The 14798-nt window shown below is 56.7% G+C and overlaps 1 protein-coding gene across 4 annotated transcripts; it reads right to left on the bottom strand.

The window, feature by feature from the left end:
* Positions 1-13: 13 nt before the first annotated feature.
* Positions 14-13124, bottom strand: TIE1 (tyrosine kinase with immunoglobulin like and EGF like domains 1). Of its 4 annotated transcripts, none has more exons than XM_039711737.1 (23): positions 12530-13124; positions 11784-12071; positions 8285-8395; positions 8024-8179; positions 7801-7932; positions 7372-7512; positions 7037-7165; positions 6505-6650; positions 6217-6361; positions 5806-5964; positions 5506-5643; positions 5122-5412; positions 3852-4142; positions 3024-3337; positions 2711-2921; positions 2447-2557; positions 2153-2343; positions 1913-2026; positions 1678-1748; positions 1391-1431; positions 1172-1268; positions 823-922; positions 14-590 (listed from the first exon to the last, which is right to left on the bottom strand). In XM_039711737.1, exons 1-23 carry the CDS (start codon positions 12573-12575, stop codon positions 519-521), a joined length of 3495 nt encoding a protein of 1164 aa, XP_039567671.1. In that variant the 5' UTR covers positions 12576-13124; the 3' UTR covers positions 14-518. The 4 variants fall into 4 exon arrangements, with proteins under 4 accessions (XP_039567671.1, XP_039567674.1, XP_039567672.1 ...); XM_039711740.1 differs by having other exon boundaries at positions 3144-3337; positions 8024-8175; positions 8281-8395; positions 12530-13123; XM_039711738.1 differs by having other exon boundaries at positions 3144-3337; positions 12530-13123.
* Between the last annotated feature and the right edge of the window lie 1674 nt (positions 13125-14798).

Below are 14798 nucleotides of genomic sequence, written 5' to 3'. Positions count from 1 at the left end.
CTCTGGACCCAGCTGTTGCATGATCTTTATTGTCCATAAGGCAGAGCTGACATCTCTGAAGGGTCACTGCAGAGCTGGAGGCTGTGCACAGCCAACACTGTCCTTTTGTGCCCGCCAGGGTGGCCCCATGCCATGCCAGCAGCGCTGCTCACAACCCCTACCACCACTTCAGAGCGTGCTGAGGGCTGCAGCTGTGTTGCTGCTTCCTCCTCTCACCCCAAAGCTTGAGCATGTGTGTCCATGGGCTTAGGCAGTACCCTGGCTCCTGAGGGAGACCCTCTCCTGGCTGCTCTTCTGCCAGCACTCTGCTGCTGCTTGTCCTTGGGGGCCACCCCAGCCTGTCCCAAGAGTGTGGGGCTGTTAGTGGCTGGCACCACACCAGGGAGGGGAGGACACAGTCCTGCTGCAGGGAAGGCACTCTTGTGAGGGGGCACTGCCATTTGTCTGCTTGGCCCTGGAGCGATGAGCAGCTCCTTGTCCCCACAGCACTGTTCCAGCAGGCTGGGGCCAGCACAGCCTCACGCCTCCTCGGCGGTGGCATCAATCCCCGCGTAGGTGAAGTTCTCGAACAGGGCCATGTTCACGTAGGCCTGTGGGGGAACCCCAGTTAGGAGCCAGTTGTGAGCATGTCCACATCTACCTCCCGTCCCCACTAGCATGCTCACAAGCACTGTTGTCTCCCTGCACCCCAAAAGTGATGGTGGGGTTGACCCCCACACATGGTTCTGCTGTTGGCTGGTCCTCAAGGCCAAGGGATGCCCAAGCACGTGGAAAAGCCCTGTGCCCTGTGGGCATCCCTCCCACTGAGCCGCTAGCACTCACCTTCCTGGCCTCCAGCATGCGGATGAGCTGCATGGAGATCTGGGCGAAGGGCGGGCGCTCGTAGGGGCGGTCGCGCCAGCACTGCCGCATCAGCTCGTACCTGGGGGCAGAGAGGGGTGGGCGGCTCAGTGCACACAGGAGGAGAGGGGACAGAAAAGCTCCTTGTGGGAGATGGGGGAAGCAGGCAGGAAACTAAAGCCCAGGAAAGGTGTTTGGGTGTGGGACCCCAGCCCATCCCTCCGCCACAATACAGAGGCAACCAGGCAGAAGCTGCTGAAAGTTGGTGCGAGCCCTGTGGGGCAGTGGGGTTACGTGGGTGCCACCACCAGCCCAGGCTCTGTCCACTTACACCTCGTCGTCGCAGTTACGCGGCTTCTCCATGCGGTATCCCTGGGGCAGCTTCTCATAGAGCTCGGCACACGTCATCCCGCAGTACGGTGTCCCCCCTACGGCCAGAGACATTCAGGAGCTGAGGAGGTGACAGTCCCTAGGGTGTTCCCCCCAGGGCCCCAGGATAACCAGACCTACAGGGACCTGAGTGAAGGCAGGGGACAGGGAAGAGCCTTACCCAAGCTGACAATCTCCCAGAGCAGGACACCAAATGACCACCTGAAAGGGGAGGAGAGGAGGCTGTGACAGAGTGCTCAGCTGTGCCCCACTGATGGACACAGGGCAAAGCCCAGGGTGGAACAGGCAGCTGGGGTTGAGTCAGCAGCTCCTCAGGGAGATGCACCACCATCACCTCCTGCCCTTGCAGCACCCAGAGCAATAGCATTGCCTCTCTGACTGCACCAGAGAGGGGTGGAGGTGGCCACAGCCATGCCCCAGCCCAGTGCCCCCGCCTGCAGCACTTACACATCGCTCTTGGTGGTGTACACGCTGTAGTTGAGGGACTCGATGGCCATCCAGCGAACTGGCAAACGGCCCTGGGGAAAGAGAGAACCACCATCAGGGCTGGAGGGGTGCCTCCTGGGTGGAAGACAGCTGTGATCCAGCCAGTCCTGCCACGGTGGGTTGGTCACACTGATGGTGGGCATCCTGCCCACCACACTGGTGCAGGCCCCATGGAGATGTTTCATTCCTGGCTCACCATTGTCTTCTTCACATAGACCTCCTCCCCTCTGGAGAGACCAAAGTCAGCAATTTTGGAGGCCAGGTTTTCTCCCACCAGAATGTTTCTTGCTGCCAGGTCCCTGTGAATGAACTGAAAGGGAAGAGCAGTTAGCAGGAGCTACACGCTCCCTCCTGCTGGCCTCAGGGACCCCATGCCTCGATGGGGAACCCCCAGGCCTCAGGAAGAGGGTGATCTGAGGGGCTTGCTGGGATGTACCTGCTTCTCACTCAGGTACTGCATCCCCTTGGCCACATCTGAAGCAAACTGGAGGAGCTGCTGGGATGTGAGGGTGGAGGCAGTGCCGTGCTCCTTGGCAAAGGCTGGGTCTGTCTCCAAGACTCGGCTTTTGCGGAGGAAGTCGAGGAGGTTTCCATACGGAGCATACTCAATGGCGATGTACAGGTAGCCTGTGGGGCAGGACAAGGTTGGGCTACTGGGGCTCTCCCCAGCAAAAAGGAATAGACAGCTGGGCAGAGTTTGTGGGGAAGGGTAGAATGGGACAGCCCTCACCCTTGTTCTCACAGGCACCCAGCAAGTTGATGATGTTGGGGTGATGGCCCAGTTTGCACAGCACCTCCAGCTCCCCGGCAAAGTCCCGATGGTCATTCTCTGAAGCAAACTCTGGAAGAAAAGAAGGGATGAACACCTCAGGCCTACAACAGGGGCCTTTCCTCTGCTTCTCTGCAAATGACTCCTGATGCTCCCCAGCACAAGCATGGCCCAGGACACAGCTGCAGCAGTCAGCCCACCCTGTCTGCCTCCCCCAACACTTACCTTTCAGCATCTTGATGGCTGCATTCATTTTCAGTCCGTCCTTTTTGATCATGGCCCTGATTACCTGCCCAAAATTGCCCTCCCCAATCATATCCTCAAACTTGATGTCTTCCCATTCCAGGATGGGGTAGCTGAGGGGCTCAGGCTGCGGCTTGGGCCGGCGTGTCAGGGTCAGGGTCCCCGAGTTGAACTGTAGGATGGTCTCTTCCCCCTGGGAAAATGGAAGATGGTGAGGTTAGAGGCACCGGGCACCTGTCTGCCCATGCGGCAGTCCCAGCAGGACAGTGGTCATGAGCAAAGGTGGGCTCCGCACCCTCTCCGTGTGGAAGTGAGGTCTGGCTGCATCCGGACTGGAGGCTATGGAACGTGACCTGGATCGGGCTGGGATGTGGGGAGCAGGGGACACGGTCCTGGTGGGGCAGGCGGCACTCACCGAGCCAGACTGGTACGTAAAGGTGCGGCGCCGGTGGAAAAAATTCTTCTTGATGAGGAAAAGTGCCAGGAGAGCAAAGAGGATGGTGAAGCAAGTGACGGACACAGAGCCAACAATGGCCAAGAGCAGCTGCTGGTCTGTTCCCGCCTGCTCAGGGCTCTGGCTGCCCAGGCTGGGCGGCACGCTCAGCACTCCTGCCAAAAGGAGGGATGGAGGGTTGTGGACCATGGTCAAGCCCTGCCTGGCCTGCACTATTGACAGCATCTCTCCCCCATCACCAAGATCCCCAATGAAGATACTATAACCACATCCTGAGCTCCTGGTGCCACAGTGGCACAGAGGGGAAAGTGTCACAGCCCAGCTCCTGACACTGAACCACTGGTTTATGGACCTCCAGCCAGCTTTGGGTCAAGCCATGATCTCCTCCCATGCTGGCTCTGCTCTGCTCCCCCAACCCCTTGATTCACATCCTCCACTGCCCAACACAGAGTCACTCTGTAGGTACCATGATGTCATCATGCCACCCCTGCCCCTGTAGGACTAGGAGCAGGTTTTCTTAAGTCACCAAGAGTTTTGGTCTTGGGTTGCTGCTTCAGAGCCATGCTCAGAGGTTGCCATAAGCACCCCAATCATTTTTTGCTGACCGGAATCTGAGCCCAAGCTGCAGCAGAGCTGTGAGCCCCCTGCCTGCTGGGACACCCCTCTCACCATCCCCGAGGGTCTTGGCTTTCACGGGCAGGCTCCATTCCCCTGGAACATGGGAGTTGGCACGGACACGAAACTGGTAGCTGGTGCTGGAATTGAGGCCCCCAACGATCTTGGTGGTCTCGGCGCCGCTGTCGGTGTCAATCCACTGGGGTTCACTGGTGCCCCCCACCTGCTGCAGCTCCACGATGTACTTGGTGATGCCCCCGTTGGGGTACTCGGGCACCTGCCAGGAGAGCCTGACAGCCGTGTCGGACACGGGCTCTGCCGAGAGCAGCTGCGGGGAGGAGGGCCCTGGCACCAAGAAAGAAGAGTGTCAGTCTCAGAACTCCTCGTGCTGCCAGGGTTCAGTGCTGCTGTTAGGACTGGACCCTGTGGATGGCAATGGCAACCAGAGCCAGGTCAGCTTTGAGGGATCTTCAGGGACCCCTGGCCCCTGCTTGGAGGAGGTGAAGGTGCTGTCCATGTACTACAGTGAAGCAGGACTGTACTCACAAATGTTCCAGCCACGCCATCTGAGGTCTAGATGCCTGTGTATTGACTAGCTCTTGTGACATTTCTTCAGGCCTTCGTCACATACTCCTGCCTGCCCACATCCCTAACTCCAAATTCCCAAATCATACAAAGCTCTTACAAGCAGAGAGCTGAGGAAACCTCTCATCCCTCAAGCCTGATGCCTATCAGTCCTCTCCATGTGTACCCTACGGTGCCAAGCCCCGCCAAAGGCCTCATGCATGCCTTTCCCCTTGGTTGCCAGAAAGCTTGGTCAGGCTGGTGCTCCATGTCTGCATGGTCTTCTACCTGCTTCAGGGGCTGCATGTGTGTGTGCCCACAGGCAGGACTGCAGGGCCCTAGTGACCATGCAGCAAAATTACCTGGCAGCAGGGTTAAAGCAAACCAAAGGGAATTTTTTTTTTTTCCTGCAGAGTATAATTATATAGAGAAACTAGATGCTACAGGGTATTGTAAAGGCTGCAAGTATAGGCAGGTCCATCAGGGTTTGGGTAATGGTGCAGAGAATAGATCTGTTTGTGAGCATCACTCATGATGACCTGAATGTCACATTCTCAGCTCAGGATGTTTCTCAGCTCCTTGGTGCTGGAGCTGCAGGGTCTAGGGAGGAAAGGAGGGCCTATTTTCCCCAAACAGCTGTTCATGTTCTATCAGAGATGCAATAAGGAGCAGCCAGACCTGGGGATGGTTGCTGTTACAATTATAAATGATTTATCATTATAATTCCCTGTTATAGTTCCCAGCATTCCACTGGACCCACCTTTACTGTTGATCATGACCTTATAGGGGTCAGAGGGTGGCCCCAGGCTGGTGCAGTGGTACACCAGCACCTCCAGCCTGTACTCCTTGTTAAACTCCAAGTCCCCGATGCGGGCAGAGAGCACAGAGATGGAGGTGATGTTTTTCTCAGACACCAACCGCCTTGCAGAGTCAAAGAGGTGGACAATGAACCCATGTGCTGGCTCATGGTTGCTTGGCAACTTCCAGTTGACATGAAGCATGTTTTTCTCTTCTATGGACCAGCCTTCAATCACAGGCTTGACTGTGGGCTCTGCAAACAAAAAAGCAGCAAAATCTCACAGCACATCAGCTGTGCGACCTGTCAGTCTCTGTGCTGTGCAGGGTCAGGGAGATGGAGGCTCACCAAGGCAGTCAGTCACCATGATGGCTTCGGGACCCTTGCTGCCCTCCCCACCAGCCCCTGGCCGGCTCAGCTGCGCCTTGACGATGTAGGCAGTGACTGGCCGGAGGTTCATGAGGGTGATGTTCTCACTGTTGTCGACTGATGGCCAAGAAAACATGTCAAAACCATGCCCACAATCCACAGCCTGCCCTGCCACCGGCATCCTCCTCAGCATTACCAAAGGGGGACATCTGCCTACCCCAGATCTCACCCTCCCACACACAGGTTCTATCTGTGTCCCCCAGCCCTGCAGACACATACCCACAATGGATGACCATGCTGAATTGTCATCCTTGGGCTTGTAGAAGAGCTTGATGGAGGTGATGGGTCCGTCACCAGAGAAGCTGTCCACAGGTGACACCACCAGCTGGCGACTCTGCTTGGCCAACAGCCGGGGGGCGCTCAAGGGCACTGGTGGCACTTGGGGGAAGAAGGGAATGACACTGGTGGGGCTGGGAGCAACAAGGAGCAGAGCATGGATACATCTGCTACCTCTTGGCTCCTTCCAGCTTTGTCAGGAAAGTCTTTATAATCACCCGAACCTGTCTGCTGGCACTGTAGCCCACAATGGGAGGCACCCAGTCAGGTGCAGGGGTGATATTGCCACACCATGCTGACAGCCTCCCCCAGCAACCCTGGCTTGTCCTGCTCCTGCCACCACACTTTCCTCACCTCGGATATTGACCTTGACTTTCCGGCTGTCCTGGCCCCTGGTCGTGGAGACCCGGCACTCCCAGAGCCCCGTGTCCGCCTTTGTCAAGTGCCGCACCTCAAACTCACAGGTGATCTGCTGCGGCTCGATGATGGTTTTGATGACCTGTGGCACAGAGGGTGCTGTCAGCCCTTCCACTCTGCCCTTGGCTCAGCCCCCGTGAGTCTGAAGCTGCCCAGCAGCTGCAGGTACCCTTGAGGGAGCTGTCAACATGCAGATGGTGGTGGGGCAAGGGCACAGGGCAGTACCTTGAGCACAGTGCCGTCAGCCTTGCGCAGCTCCACGCTGTCCCTGGTGGGCAGTGGGTTGCCAATGGCCACGCAGCTGATGATGGGCTCTGAGCCCAGGTTGAACTCCAGCTCTGAGGCCAGTTGGATGATCTGGGGGAACCGGTCTGGTACACAGAAATCAACATTAGGGCTGGCCCTGCTCCTTCCCAGGCACGAGAAAACCTGGCACCTTTTCTTGGACCCAGATGTGACCAGACTGTGATGACAAGGGAAAGGTGATGGATGCTGTGGTCTAGCCCTGATCCCTATCCCACATGCTGGGCTCAAGAACACTCTCAGCACAGATAATGCTGGGATGCCAGACCAGATGTTGCCCTTGCAATGTCCTGGTTTCTACAGACTTGGAGTCTATTTCCACAGACAAGGGGTCCTGCTGAACCAGCTGGTGAGACCAATAGCCAATGGCCCTCCCAGCCACTGATGAGGAAGGAGCCAGCATCCAGTAGAGGGTGGGGGATGGAAACCTGCCACAGCCCTGTGCCAGTCTCACCTGATTTCTCACAGTGCTGCCCATGCCAGCCTGCAGGGCAGACACAGCCACTGAAGCGGTTACAGCTGCCTCCGTTTTGACAGGTGCACTCCAGGGCACAGTCAGGGCCGTAGAATCCTGAGGGACAGGCTGTGGGAAGAGGAGAGCTCACTGCTACTCGTGGCCATGGCACAGGACCACAGAGACAGTAAGCAGCTGATGCAGGCAGCAGTACTGCTCAGCCTGTGCCGACCCTCAGATCTGGAGAGGGTTGCAGAGGTGCTGCTGCAGAGCAGCCAGGCCCTGGGGGAAGCCCAGCTGGGTGGGAGAGCTGATGGACACCCATGTCCCTGTACCTTGGTCGCAGCGGGAGCCACTCCAGCCTGAGGCACAGGAGCAGCCATAGGGGTCGAGAAGGCAGAAGCTCAGCCCCCGGCAGCCCTGGGCTCTCTGGCACGTCTCCTGGCAGTTGCGGCCAAACTGGCCTTCCCGGCAGGCTGGAAAGAGAAGCATGGTCTGCCCTCACCCACCATTAATCCGTGAATTTACTGCTTGTGCATGGCATAGAGCTGGCTCGGGTGCCCCAAGCCCCATATCACCACCTTGAGGAGACATGGGACCCATGTGGCTGGCCCAGCCGCGGCCCAGAAGCAGAGGGCATGGAGGGTGGGGAGGCGCTGGGGATGAACATGGCATTTCTAGACACAGTGCTCAGGTCTAGGGGTGCAAGAGAGCCCCCACATATGCCCTGGGCACAGCACACACTGATGGGCAGTGGAACCCACCTCTCTCACAGCGGGTGCCCATGAACCCTGGAGGGCAGATGCATTCACCCACGTGGTCGTGGCAGATGCCACCGTTCAGACAGTCGGGACAGTCCTTCTCACAGGATGGCCCCCATTTCTTCGCAGGGCAGGCTGCAGAGAGAGCAGAGGGGGCCACAGTGCCACCTGCCACAGAGCAGGCTATGGCTGTCCCCAGTCCCCAGACAGCCAGGGCCCTGCTCACCTCTCACGATGAGGCGGTAGAAGGCACTCAACAGAGGGCTGTCCCCCATGAACGTGGCACTGTAGACACCGGTTTCATTGACATTGACATTGGGGAGTGTCAGGACGACATGGTCATCCTGCACCTCGCCCCGGTCCGTGGTCTGGTAGTAGCTGCCTGCAAGGGGACAGAGAGTTATCTGTGACCTCCTATGCCCCCAGGACCAGGGCCAGGCATCAGCTGGGAGCAGCTCCAGCTGTGTCTGCTCTTGGAACTACTTGCCGTTTCTTTTCCACATAACATCTGTCTCCTTCCTCTTGAGGATCCTGGCGGAGAAGGTGGCCACCTCGGCAACATTCACAGATTGTGTGGCCTTCACTGGGAAGAGGTGGGCTGCAGAGGAGGAGGAGGCACAGATTGCACAGCATTCAGTCCCCCGAGGGCACTCACACCCCAGAGCAGGGCTGACACCCTCAGACCAGTCACACCAGGACACGCCCTGGCATGTTTCTGCTGGAATGTCACAGCACATCTCCCTGTCCGCTCCATGTTGGACCTCCCAAGCCTCTGCAGGAACAGGGCTCCCTTTCCGGCCCCTTCAGCCCCTTCAGGCAGACACCAAGGCATGGGATTTGGCACCCTGCCCTCTGACCAGCCCACCATCTGCACAGGACACTGGTGGCAGCAGTCTGGGGAGGTGACATCTGGAACAAGTGTGCATGGTGCACCGTGCCTGCTGGTGAGGGGTGGAGTGCTGCAGGCAGGGAAAGCAGGGCAGGGGAAGGGAATTAAGAGTGCTGGAGGCTGCCCTCCAGCCCCCAGGACCAGCAGCCCTGTCACGGCTGTTTTCCTGATTCCCCAGGTGCTGGGGTGTGCAGCAGCAATGAACTCCTGGAGTATTAATGTGAGTCAGCCAGACCCCAGCCTGAGCACAAACAGGGCTATAAATACCTTAAGGCCTGGGAAACCAAGCCCTGGGCGTGCCAGGACAGACACAAAGGAGGACACAGGCGGCTGCTGGCTTTTGGAGCCTGGCAGTACTCCAGCTCTCACACACTAAAAGGAGCCATGCCAGGCTGGAGCTAAAACACATCCAGCCCTGTGTCCTGCCCCTCTGAGGCCAAGGACCAGGAGGAAGCAGCACACGCCGCAGACGCCCAGGGAAGGGCACCGCAGGTCACACTTGGCAGTAATTTCCCAGAATCGTCTCTCCACCTATCCCTCTAGTAGGGATCTTTCTTCCATGGATTTTGAAGCCCTCAGTGGTGGGCTCACAGATATGGCCCTCACTCTGTTTCAATCCACCTCACTCCCTGGAACGAAAGGCGACAGTTCCCTGGGGACCTCCAAACACAACGCTTTGCATTTGTGCACACCAGTTTACCTGTCACTCCATCACTGAAGCCCTCCCAGGCTCTATCTCTCCCCTCTCTGTCACTCCACAGTGCATTCATCATCTCCCCAGGCAGCTCAGGGACAGCAGCCAGCATGGCTGCTTGTTCGGCTCTTTGCTCCCACAGCTAGTGACACAGGTCCATGCAAAGACCTTGTGCCATGCCAGTGGGAACTCCCTCGTGTGACAAGAACCGCTCCTATTCCTACTGTCCCTTTTTTTAGTCAGCTATTTACCTATGCAAAGATCACTCCTGCCACCCCCTGGGTGCAAAGTTTCTCTCGAAGAACCTCTGAAAGGGATTTTTCCCAGTTTTCTCCAGGAATTTGAGCAGACAGTATCAATTTGGTCTTTCACAGCATTCTCACTGCTGCTGCCCCAAGGACCCTACCACTGCAAACTCAGCTGTCTCTTTCTCAGGGACCACACCACCATATATTCTGCTCTTTATTACAGTTTGTGCTATTTTCCAGGTTCTGACTTGAGTTTTCAGACCTGTAACTCCTCACCCAGAAGATTTAGGAAAGTCTGGTTTCCCAAGGGCAGCAACACAGCCTTGCTCACCGCACACCCAGCCTGGTGATGTTGTTCTGCTATTTATTGCCTGTCTCCTGCTAACAACACTAGCATTTTAGACAGATCCTCCAGCAAATTTTCCCAACTTTTCTCTTGTGCACACAGATACAAAAATTTTTAATATGTTGGTTTTCTGCAGTTGTTTTTCTGGGTGTCCTTCTGCTCTGGAAAGTGTAAAAGATAGTTTATTGACAGATTTAAACACTTCTGAAATTGCTTCTCAGGATCTCTTTGGTTTGTTTTACTTTGTTTTTTCAGTAATGCTTCCAAAATTTATCAAACTTCCTAAGTTCTTCTCCATGCATGACCTTTTGGGAGCTGCCAGCTTTCCTCTAACAGCATTCCCCACCCACTGTTTAATCGCCCTGGCCTGCTCTGGTGTTCTCTCAGGCTAAACAGGAGAGATGGCCCCTTCACACACCAAGCCCCTTCAGTGGGTTCTGTATCCAGCTCTCCTGCAAACATGTAATTTTTTTGCTTACTAATTCCTTTACTTTTTTACCTTCTCCTCTAAACAGAGCAATAGAAGCTTCTTTGGAACTTGTGAAAGAGACACCTTTTTGGCACTTGTAACTCCCACAGGGGCAGCTCCTCCAAAGCACTATTTTAGCCTGGCTAAGTGGACCCAGGAGTGGGGGCTGACTGAGAACACCCCATCACAGGAAGCACTGTTCCAGGGATGGAGCCATCATCTCCATCCATGATTTATAAACAAGGACATTGGGGGGTGCAGAAGTCCCTCTGTGCTCCTCACCCCATGCTGCTGATTGTGTCTCCCACACTGTCTCTTCACTGGCCTCTGCTCCATTCCTCAGTGCCACCCTGCTTGCTCAGACAATCCAGCTCCATTTCCAGTAGGACCACTGCCATTTTTCAGCTTGAGCCTCTTTACAAGGACAAAAGCTGAGCCCTGCTCCTTGGGGGATGCTTAGGCTCCACCAGCAGCCTCTGTGCCCCAGCTTGGAGACATTTGATCTCCTTGCTGAAGCTGTGTCTTAACACAGGCATGGAAACTTTTATCCCTCCTCTTATTCTGAACAAAAGGTCAACTGTTTTAGCTAGACTTTCTAAAAAGACATAGAAAGCATCCTGAGGCAAACATCACAAAGTTTCAATCCTACTAGTTTTGCAAAGTCTCAAGCACAGGGAGGAGAGGTCAGAGGGGCAGTGTGGGAGCATGCTGCCCCAGGTGTATCACCACTGTATCAGTGTGTATCAGTGGTATCACCACTGCTGGTCAGCCCAGGAGGCCCATTGGATTCTTATGGCCCAAACAGAAGCAGGAGATGAGCCCAGCACTGCTCTTGGCTACAGTGCTGTCTGGCAGTGCCTCTCAGCAAGCCCCACTCCTGGAATGGTGATGTGCTGCCCCGGGATGGTCTTTGTCCAGCACCTGGGGAGGCTGCCAAAGATCTGCCCCAGCACTACCTCCTCCCCTTGAGCCTGTGGTGGGGGCACGGGCTGGCACAGCTCCAAAGGGCTACCCCCTGCTCTGGTTAATGATTTCCAGACCCCACAACCTCCTCCAAGGGCACGCAACTTCCTCTTGGACCTTGCCCTTCTCCCAAGCCCATTATAAATACAGACGGCTCCTCTATGAGGCTCGACCATGCTCCTCCAGCTGAACATCCCTTCCACCTCCCTTCCATCCCCCCCACTACCAGTGCTGGTGGACCCCAAACCTAGCTTATGGGTCACCAGTGTCCCCCCACCACCCTGCCTGGTGCTGGGATTGTGAAGCAAGAGCAGGCAGGTCCCCTGTGCACCCGACTGGCAGGCAGGAGCCTCCTGCTGTCCCCAAAAGCCACTCACCATTGTGGCTGTTGTGCACATAGACCACCTCTGCCTGCTCGGTCGGGGTGCGCCCCAGGCAGTAGAGGATCCCCACCAGGTCATTCTTGGAGAAGCCCCTGGCCTGGACTTGGTTGCTGCGGTTGCGGTAGTTTTGGAAGCTCATTTTGGGGTGTGTCATCACGATCTTGTTCTCCCGCTCGATCTGCAGGTAACTCACATCGTGCTCCCCCACGATGCAGGAGAGGAAGAAGTCGGAGTGGGACAGGCTCTGCACGTTGGCAATCAGGGTGATGTCCAGGATGGCTCCTGGGGTGAGGGAGCACAAGGGCATGTCACAGCTCAGCAAGAGCATGGCCACATCAGCCCTGCCTCGGGGCCAGATCCTATCACCCAGATGTCTCCCCCTTTCCAGGATATTTTTGCCACCCCCAGCTCAGAAGCACAGCTAGGGCAAAGCAAGGAGCATTGCACACACACTGGGATGACACAGTGTGCATTTCTGCTCTCCTTTTGGAGACCCCAGCTGGATCAGCTTCCCAGCATGAGCCAAGCATGCATCAGAATGGGAGTCTTGAGGTGCCTCTCCTCCCATGTCAGAGAGAGGCAGCCTCTGAGAGCTCCAAATGGCTGATCACAAAGGGACATTTCCTCCCTCCCAACCCTGCTCCGATGGCGCCACTGAGGCTTCCACAGCTGCCTCTGCCCACCAAGCCACCCTGAGACAGGGGCTGCTCACTTAAGGCAGATGAAAAGGAGCAATTTACCTGCTAGATGTGGGAAGAGAAGTAGAAGACAAAGCTGGAGTCCCATGTCCTTGGAGCTTGTTCCAAATCTGGCAGAGGTCAGAAAATCCCCAGCATTTCCTGGCTACGGGGGTCAGAGCTGGAGGCTGTGGCTGCCTAGGAGCTCCACGTGAGCAGCAGCTCAGGTCCGCTGCTCCCTGCCCGTGTCCCCCATCTCTTCTCTGCGCTGTTGCTTGACTTCCAGGGCAGCTGGGACCACCTCCTGTGGTGCATAGCCTGGGCACGGGCTGAGAGATGCCCCTGTTTCTCTGGCTCCGTGGCCAGTCAGCTGCTCAAGAGCAGGGTTTGCTGGCCAAGGGGCCCCTGGCCTCGCTGCCTCTGACACGTTTTCCAGGGAAAGGCACCCACCCACCCCTCCAGGGCTAGGGCCGCGTGCTCAGGGTTCCCTGAGCCATGCTGAGCCCCTAGCCCAGCCAGGAGGTGTCCGGACCCTGCTTTTCGTCCAATGTTCAGAGCGCCTCATGCCCCAGCCCGCCCGGGCGGCGGCATCCCCATCCCTCGGCGCAGCCCCGTGGCTGATGGCTGTGGGAAGGGCTCTCTGGAGCAGGGAAAGGAAAGGGGCCAAGGGGCCGTGGCTGGCGGCGGCGGCGGAGCCAAATCCTGTTTCCCATGCGGCGTTTCCTGCTCTCCACCCATTGTTTGGAGACGGCCCTGACTCCAGGAGCCGTCGGGAGCAGCCCTGCACGGGCTGTCCCCCGGGGAGCGGCGTGCGGCGGGGCTGAGGCCGCGCACACCTCGGGAGGCCTCAGCCTCCCGCCGCCACGAGCCGGGGTGCGAGGCATGGCCCACCCGGGCTCCGTGCTCTCCGTGCCGGGGCTTGACTCATCCTGCAGGGGCCCATGGCGGGGACGCTGTCCGGCTTGAAACGGGCTGAGTGGGAGCACAGGCAGGGCGCCAACAAGCTGCCCGGCTCACACGGGAGGGTGGCCACTGCCCGCGGAAAAAACCCTCTGTGTTGTGGTAAACATGTCTGGGGGGAAGGGGAAGCAGGAGAAAGCCTGGCTTTCCCTGAGCACTTTCCCATGCACAGTGCTTGGCATGGGCACAGCACAGCATGGCCCTGCTTCAGCCCAGCCCCAGAGTGTCTCACACCCAGCACGGAGGCTGTGCCAGCCACCAGCACACTCCAGGCTCTTTTGCCTGGCAAACAAAAAGCGTTCCCCAGGAAATCACCATAAGCTTCACACACCAAACCTCACACTGCTTCACAAATCAAACTGTTCCCATGTGAAAGCCAGGGCTGCCAGGCAGTGAGTCTCATGTTTTGATGTGTCCTGGGCCCGTGCTGTATCCGGCCAAAAATCTAAAGCACACATGGAGAGGAAAGGGAAATCCATTCATCGCTTCCGACTATTTACAGAGTGCTCTGGGGCCGCGCGGTGCCTGTGGCATGCTGAGGGAGGGATGGCAGTGAGCAGGGGCTCCCACAGTGCAGCTGCCTGGCCACCCCACAGCAGGAGAGGTGGAGAGGATCTGAAAAAGATGGATACCAGGTGCAGCTGCCCTCATTTGCCTGGAAAATGAAGCTGGCTGTAGAGGCCATCAGGCTCAGAACTGTGTGCTTACACGTGCAACCCATTCTGTGCTTCCCTGGCAGCTGTGGGGGAGCGCATCACACAAAGCCCAAGTCACAGTGCACTCTGTGAAATTCCCTCTTTTGGGAGGATCCGTTTGAGGGTGGGATTATTCACACAGAATTTTTCGCGGAATGGAAGCCATATGGGGTCATTCTCTGCAGGCCATACCCAGGAGATCTCAGGGATCCATTGAGGAATCTCACCCAATGTGATTTGTTCGCTCGTGTTTTTTTCTAGGAGGACCTGGATAAGAGCTGTGCAGATTCCTTCAGCTGGAGGTAGAGTAGGAAACCTTTCTGGGGAGTTTTGTGGCCAGCCAGGACCTTACAGCTCCAGTTTAAGTTTATCTGTCTCCAGAGGAGGCACCAGAGAGATGGGCACAGCTGAGCACAGCTGAAGCAGCTCTCCACACTTGCTCTCCTGCAACATGGAAAGCTCCAATTGCCCAATCCACAGGACACTCCAAGCACCTGTTATAGACGACTAAAGTACTAGGAGTCGATTTTTGCTGAATCACAACAGACTGAAAAAAACTCCCCAAAAAAACCCAAAGACTGACAAAAATACCACTTTTTGTTATCATTTGCACATTCTAATTCATGGCACCACATGCCAGAAACCATAATGCACAGATACATTTCCTGATAGGAAAT

The sequence above is a fragment of the Passer montanus genome, unplaced genomic scaffold (assembly GCF_014805655.1).
Source record: "Passer montanus isolate IOZ18808 unplaced genomic scaffold, ASM1480565v1 scaffold25, whole genome shotgun sequence".
Taxonomy (NCBI): domain Eukaryota; kingdom Metazoa; phylum Chordata; class Aves; order Passeriformes; family Passeridae; genus Passer; species Passer montanus.
This window is presented reverse-complemented; position numbering and strand designations above follow the sequence as displayed.

What these genes read in the sequence shown, in the direction of transcription:
- TIE1 (XM_039711737.1), bottom strand. Translation starts at nt 12,575, where the DNA reads ATGGGACTCCAGCTTTGTCTTCTACTTCTCTTCCCACATCTAGCAG. An exon ending in TGTGCACAACAGCCACAATG is followed by an intron (nt 8,396 to 11,783) that starts GTGAGTGGCTTT and finishes CCTCCTCTGCAG; the next exon opens with CCCACCTCTTCCCAGTGAAG. An exon ending in TGTTATGTGGAAAAGAAACG is followed by an intron (nt 8,180 to 8,284) that starts GCAAGTAGTTCC and finishes GTCCCCTTGCAG; the next exon opens with GCAGCTACTACCAGACCACG.